Source organism: Cryptomeria japonica, chromosome 7 (genome assembly GCF_030272615.1).
Source record: "Cryptomeria japonica chromosome 7, Sugi_1.0, whole genome shotgun sequence".
In the NCBI taxonomy this organism is placed as follows: domain Eukaryota; kingdom Viridiplantae; phylum Streptophyta; class Pinopsida; order Cupressales; family Cupressaceae; genus Cryptomeria; species Cryptomeria japonica.
This window is the reverse complement of record NC_081411.1, coordinates 17,878,117-17,885,695: the sequence shown is the minus strand read 5'-3', so window position 1 is coordinate 17,885,695 and position 7,579 is coordinate 17,878,117. Positions and strand designations below refer to the sequence as shown.

General features: G+C 38.9%; 1 protein-coding gene across 1 annotated transcript; it reads right to left on the bottom strand.

The window, feature by feature from the left end:
* Positions 1 to 323: 323 nt before the first annotated feature.
* Positions 324 to 7,050, bottom strand: LOC131037157 (protein LONGIFOLIA 1). Its single transcript, XM_057969203.2, has 4 exons — positions 5,708 to 7,050; positions 2,877 to 5,261; positions 2,548 to 2,755; positions 324 to 1,357 (listed from the first exon to the last, which is right to left on the bottom strand). Exons 1-4 carry the CDS (start codon positions 5,930 to 5,932, stop codon positions 531 to 533), a joined length of 3,645 nt encoding a protein of 1,214 aa, XP_057825186.2. The 5' UTR covers positions 5,933 to 7,050; the 3' UTR covers positions 324 to 530.
* Between the last annotated feature and the right edge of the window lie 529 nt (positions 7,051 to 7,579).

The following is a 7,579-nucleotide window of genomic DNA, read 5'->3' as shown; positions in this document are numbered from 1 at the left end:
ATTTCAATACCTGCATCAAATATATATTCAACACTATTTCTAGATGTTCCTCCTCCGCATTTAGTTTCTTTAAATAATTCATTATTGTTAATATATGGCTTATCTTATTTGCTTAGTGAATGTTACTTTTCTTTGCAGTGGAGCAAAAAGGAATAAGAACAAAGTTTATTCCTTGTAAGGGCGGACGTCATTATATACTTTCTTATAATCTTTAAACAAATTGGAAAAGTTCATCATTCCCAAAGTCAATCATGAAAGTCAAGAAAAAATATTCCCTATAGGGTTTTCACACCTCCACAAGGGATAGTGACTAGGTCAAGACCTTAAGAAAAAACACCTTTACCTTTTATACCTCACTTTCCAAGGAAATAAGCCCCCACCTCACCCAATTTCTTTACAAATAAAATAAAATAGAAACATCAAACTGAAATAACTAACTTTCCTGCTCCTAGGACACTCTCAATCCGACCTCTATATTTTATTTCAGAAGGGCAACTAACAACATATATATCTCTGTACAAAGTTTCAACTCAAGTAAAGCAGAGTTTTTTTCTTGGCATGGAAGCCAAGCATTTACTGCCCACAGCACCCATTTCCCTAATAGTGTCATCTATCAAGTCCTTAAAAATCATTCTTTCAATGTCTAACACAGCCCCTGCAATCTCAGCTGCATGATCATCCCATGAATCTACATCCCTTGCAAAATCCTTTTGAAGCATCCTGAGTAAGGTTTCACAAATGTCCTCTGAGGGAATAGTGGGCAGACCTTGAAAATCATCCCATACCTCTTTCAGAAGCTCTTGTCCTGTGGGTCTTTTTCTCTGAATCTTTTTGGCAGAACACATCCATGGCCGAAGATTCAGGTAAGGAGACAGCTTTGTGCATAAGATATCATTGACAGTACTAAATGTAAGCTCTCTATTTGATTGCTCAATGTAGGTCATCTTCTTCTTTTGAGTGTAAACCTGACCCTGGCCATTCCGAGTCTCTGAAAATGAATGTCTCTGTTCCAAGACAGAAAACAGCTGGGGGTCAATTGGAGAAACAGATGAATGGTACACAACTGGATACGCTTCGGTGTCTTCTAGAAGCCCTGAAGCTAGGAGGATTTCTGCAATGTAGGAATAGGTAGGATTAGGCTTCTTCTCGCCGTGACTGCGGTTTACGCTGTTGGATTCCAGTTTGAGCCTTATGGTATCCATTCCAGCCTCCTGGATCCCTATAGCTGAATTGCAATGTAGTTTGTGAGTAAAATCAAGAGGTTCATCAAGCTTCAGGTCATCCAATTGGCATTGTTGATTGGTAATAAAGCTCAAGCAATGGGAGATGCCTAGATCAGAATCATCATTTCTCTCCTCTGAAATACACAACCATCTAAACTGATTAGAATGTGCTATGAAAAATAGAAGAAGATTTTCTTTTCAAATCTGAAAGAAACAAGAAATGAAAGAGAACATGTGGATCCATAAGAAACAATGGTAGTAGGCAATATCCTCAACAACCCAAATGATGAGTCAACTTGTAACTAGCAAATAATCAGAAAAAAATTGTACACTTCAAAACTAAAATTAAAATGTAAGAAATTTACTGGAAACAACAACAATACAAACCCATTTTGGTGCAAAAATCCTGAAATGCAAACCTTGGGTCAGGGTTTCTTACTACTAGGCGAGGAACGGAAAAGATAAAAAGAATAAATAACAGTACTTATGCAGAATTCAAGAAAATTAAATTGTGTGCATTAGTTCTCACAGAAAGAACAAAATAAAGAAATGAAGAGGAAGACCTGTCCCATAAAGCCTACATTTTCATATAGATGTACCTGTACGAAATATATGTTCTCTCTTTTTTTCTCTAAATTCGCTTATCTTCCTTATACCATGCGTTATGTCATTGCATAATCAAATACTTTTGTTTTCATATACTGTATGATGCATGGGAATGCATGATATCTTCAAGATTTTGCTTCTGGATTTGACTATGTATGTTTGTTTGTTGCCAACGTTTCCGATCAAACTCTATGATCCATCATCAGGGCAGATAGCTAGAGAAGATCATTTATCTTTCCTAGCTATCTGCCCTGATGATGGATCATTTCTCTTCTCTAACTATCTGTCCTGATGATGGATCATAGAGTTTGATCAGAAATATTGACAACAAATAAACATACATAGTCAAATCCAGAAGTGAAATCTTGATCATTATGGTGTGTTGAAATTTCATGAATTTGATGTGATATCTTATTTCAAAACATATGATTGCCACTTCTGTCATATAGCTACTATGCTGCTTATACCACGATGATATGGTGTGACCCAGATTTTGATTCTAATACTTAATGCCTTGGTTCAAATATCAGTATTTGTAACAAAATTGAAGAATAAAACCCATGTAACTTTTAACAGGATGTTTCTTACTAATTTTAAGATGAAAATAGCCATCTAGAAGCTACATAACCTTGACATCCCAAAACATTGTGAGATTTGGACCAATGATCGTTATGAAGATAAGAATGCTGAACAAAAATCAAAAGTTTTGTCATGTTACCTGAGAAAGTTATCGAACGTTTCATGACAGGAGATGGAGAGCAGTCTTCCTTGTAGAAAGAGGAATCAAGAACAGATACTGGGCTTGGCTGCTCAGGAACCTCAGTAGAGCCCAATGATTTGTCGCAGTGATATGAATCTTTTGATCCAATATAATTTGTTTCTGCATCACAGCTTCCATCATCCTCGGTTTTGGTTGAATCTGACTTCTGCAGGCATATTCATTGCAAATTTGAGAGAAGTTTTCCAGAGGATTAACAAAAAATCTTGGCTTTAAGTTTGATGACGATTAAGTAATTAGCTGATGTAACAGTAAGACAGAAAACTTACCTCCATTTCCATTAGAGATGTTGTACTTCTGTTACTTTCTGAGAGCAGGGAAACTTCATCTACCAAGGGACTATTCGAGCTCAAATTCAGTTCATTTTCACCAAGCTCTGTAGCAAATGTTTCCTTGATCTTCATTTTGTTGCGAGAAAAGCTGTTTTCTTTGTCTGGTCCATTTTTTTTCCCAGTAGTTTGTCTTGCGGACTTTGGAGACTGTAACGGTGAGGAACTTCTGCTGGTATCCCTTTGTTTCGTTGGGCTTCCGGAATGCTTAGCCATTCTTTCATTTTCAGCCTTTGTACTTCTTTGCTTGTTTTGGGTTGGAGAATTCGGACTCTTCATAGAGCTCAAAGCATGAGAAGGTTGTGGTGATCTTGCAGCAGCAGGAGGAGATACATATAGCTGAGGCCTCCTCGAGTTAGGCTCTCTTTGCAAAGCCTCATTTGTGATGCGTTCCCGTCTTTGCCTAACAGTTGAAGCAATATCATTTCCACAATTGTCCACAGGTTCTCTAGTTTTTGTGTTGTTACTAGGACTGGAAGCCCTATCACCTTTTCCCCTGTAGCCAATCTGTGATGAAGCATTGCCAACTTTCTCACGCTGATTAGGGAGAGATTGTGAAGCTCGTGGAGATTTTAAATTGCTCAGTAGCTTTGCAGGCTTCATTACAACTATAGGAGCTTCAAAAGATTTTGCAATCTTATCTTGTGTTTCTCGCTGTTGTAACAATGAGTTTTCTTCATAGAATATCCTTGTCCTTGGTGTATAATTGAATTCATCAAGTCCACCTTGATGAAAGAAGCTTGACTGCTGATTGTGATTCAGTCCCCTGTCTTTTTCAGAATATTGAAGGCTCTTCAGTTGCACAGCTTCCACAATTTGCTTCAAAGTTTCAAAGTCCTTGCCAGATCCTTCGAGGCCTCGTTGTTTAAGCCTGTTCTCAATCTCATTGTAGAGATCATAAGTCCCTTGTGAGCTGTTCTTTTTTCGTTCTGGAGAAAAGCTCCAGGCTCCAAAGGCATTTTGTTGATAACTCTGCCAACCCTCTCGTTGTTTCCATGGAGCAGCTTCAATTGGGTACCTGTGGGTATTGACAGGTCTTGGATCTGCTGTCTTTTGTTTAGAGTGAGGTTGTAATGAACTGCAAACACTCCCCTCTGGAAACTGAAGCTTTTTCTCTATTGTTTCTGCTTCCTTTCTTTTGTCTTCTTCATAATGGCTTCTGCTTTGGGGGGTTTTAGGGGTCTTTGACAAAACAAAAGCACTGCTGTCTTTCTGCTTTGTAGATGGGAAGCTCTGTCTAGAAGCAGCATTCTCAACAGATTTATGATCATGATTGTTTTTAGCCTCCTTGGGAGTCTTGAACTGAGAAAAAATCTTTCCTTCATTGTGCTGAGAGCGAAGGATATCATAGGTAACCCTTGACTCTGAAGCAGATCGCCTCAGTTCTGCCCTTTTCTGAGATGTTGAATTTGAACCAGGAAATGCTTCTAATCCCATAAGGCGTGCAACAACACTGGGAGATCGCTTTTTCCCATCATTCATCTCTTCTACATTTGAATTTAGATTACCATGGTTGTGACCACTCACATCTATTCCTTGCTTATCATTTGTAATTTCTCTTCCATAAAAGCCTCCTCCAAGGTGAGCTCTGCTGTCCAAGGAGAGCCTAGGGGCTTCTCTCAGTTTGAAAGAGGAGCTAAGGGCATCTTTGCATTCAAAAAAGGATGCTCTAGCTATTTCTCTGCTATCATGTGATGACTGGAGAGATTCTTTTGATCCTCGAGGGAATTTCTTAAGTCCTTGGCTATCCTCAGAGTTCCCTGAAGCTTTTTTCAGGTTAGCATCCATGACTGATTTTGCAGCCAGTTCATGTGATGCTTGAAGTTGTTCTCTGTTCTTTGGCAGGGACTTCGGTGACATGCTAATGGGCTCTTTACCAGTAGTTGCAGTTACCTTCCCATCCATCGAAGATTTGTTTTTGGCACTATATTTATTCATTTCTTTTTTGTTTTGGACTCTTGTATCCATAAATGGTTTTGGGGAATCTCTATAAAATGTATCTCTAACCACATCTCTTATATCAAGTGAATGCCTAGATGAATCAAGAGAGAACCTTGGTTGGTCCCTAGAAAGAATTGGAGCCCTGGAATTGTTGGAAACGTGTGCTGCTTTTGCATCTTTGTTATCCGGCAAGAGCGATGATGAATTCTCCTTTGCTCTGGATTGGAGGGCTATTCTAGCTGTTGAGAAATTCTCAGGCAGCATCTGTTCTTTGGAAAGAAAGGATTGACATGTACTGTCATTGCAGTCCATAGAAGATGCCCTTGAAGCTGCATTAGAACTGCCACACGAATCCAGTGGATGCTTGCGACTATCTTCACTTGTCTACATTTTGAAAAAAGTAGAGCACAGCATTAGCCACTACTAGAATTTTTTTCACTGATGGTTAACTTCATATGAATGCTACAATACTGTAAATCCTGAAACTTCCCGTCTAGGAAGAATTTTGTAAGATGAGTTCTTCTTCAACATAAAGACACTTTGATATTTTACACAAAAGCCTTCTTAGATTTTGAAGAGAGAACTCTTTCTCATTCAAAAAAAACTTATGAAACAACATGCTAAGAATTTCAATCGAGTTTAATCAGAATCTATATGCTGTTAAAATTGATATTTGTAAAATGTCCTTCAGTACCACAAAATGGATGAATTGAACATATGTCAGCTACTGGTACACTAGTTAATTGATTTATATGTAGATAGAATGCCTATACTAAAAAATTACTGAGGCAAAAACTGATGCTACTTAGAAAAGGCGCATGTTTCATTACCACATTTTGAGCAGAAGCCACTGCAGCATCAAGTTTGGAGTTGCTGGAGCCCGTGTGACCTGCTGCAACAAGTCTCTTTGGTCCATACAACCGCTTGCCAGTGAGAATCTGGTGTCTATCGAACAACTGGAGAAATCCCGCCATGCACCCAATTTGCTTCTCCATTTGCTTTTCAAGTTGGGGATCATCAGATATTCCATGAAGGAACTTTGCACTTGCAGACATTTTGGCAAAGCAGAAACCACTATCTATGTTCTTCAAGCAGCTCCTAATACTAATATGAAATAAGCTAAGTGTACCGTTCAGTTATAGTAGCATGAGCTCATTCTCCCACCAGCAGCTGCACTCCTTCCCATAAGCAATACGGTTGCACCGTTATACTATTGCCAATGGCCAAGTGTTCATGTCTCATTTGCAAACTATCTAAACAAGACCCATATTTTCTATAAACAATTAGAATACTTCGGTTTTTGAGAGTCCAAGTTCACAACAAGCCCGTTATTAACCTGGGGAATGAGGCAGTGGAGGTCCATAGGATTGGCAAGCACTACTAGGCACTATGTGAGAGAATCAGAAGTACATCGGTACACACCAACATGAAAATTTGAGCAAAAGCAGATTCCCAGAGTGACTAGTCTCCAGTCTTGTTTGACTCCAGAGCAGTAAGTTCCAATGCTATACGGGAATACTCTCTTTCCTGTGTACATCCCCCCATAAAAACTCTTTAATCCATTGGATTGGGATTCCAAGTTAGTGACACCGGCTTCTTGCTAAAAAGGATTTGTTAAGGAAATAACAAACATTCAGAGTCTGTAATTTTTGCAGATATTAGTAAAAGACTGCATGGCAACCAATGCAGTTCACATAAGCCAGTGCTCTCGGTCCAATGTGTTTGTATGACCTAGTGTATTACCAGTCCAATGACACCGATTTCAATGCCTAATTGCTTCCTAATTAGCACACAGTTGAAGACCAATGATGAGAGGTCACATGGTAGAGCCCTTATGATTTTTGTCTCAGCCTTTGTTTTATACCAATATTGAAATGTACAGCCAGCACATGGCAGGTGGTTTAGTTTGTCCTTGATTCTGTTTCTTAGGCAGCATTAAATAAGCCAAAAATTTTAAAAAAAAAAATCCAAATACACAGGAATCATCTTCCTCCAAAACATGGAAGACACCCTAAGTAAAAGAACAGAGTTTTTGGCTCTAATGGGTGGGCTCGGTACTTATACTTGGGCCCAGCTTGAAGCTTATCCATGCTGCTAATTTAACTCCACCCAGATGACCAGATTAAACCTATTAAGTATAAACAAAATCACAGGCAGAAAAACAACAATCTTTCCAGACTAAACCAAGTTAGTAAACCACACCACCTAGAACAATTAAGCTGCACTATTTCAGTTAGCATATGGTTCCATCATTATCCTTTCAGAATCCAAGATGACATTCTTTTAAGCCTTTGAATGAGACTGCACGTCTGGGGTAATCTGACTGTTAGGTGTAGCAGAGCGGTAAGCAAATAAATGGCAAAAAGTGAACTAGTGGGTGGAAAAGATGAATTATTGTTAAGTGCATTCTGATCCTACTTCTGACCCAAAGCTTAGATGTCATTGCTTAGTACCAAGGCCATTATGACTGAGCATTTGTATCAATGGTAGATGGCAAGGCAAGCATGAATCTATCAATATTCTGGGGTATCCAGTTTCCTGATTGCTTCCATGTGCACTCAACGTGTCCTTGTATTATGACCCAAATTTTTAAATCTCATTGCTCAATACCACCTTCCTGCCATGTTACAAAAGTGATCTCATCTGGCCCCACAAAGCATGCATGTCGGAGTTTGGTCCTAAGAAATAAATCTTTAACCTTC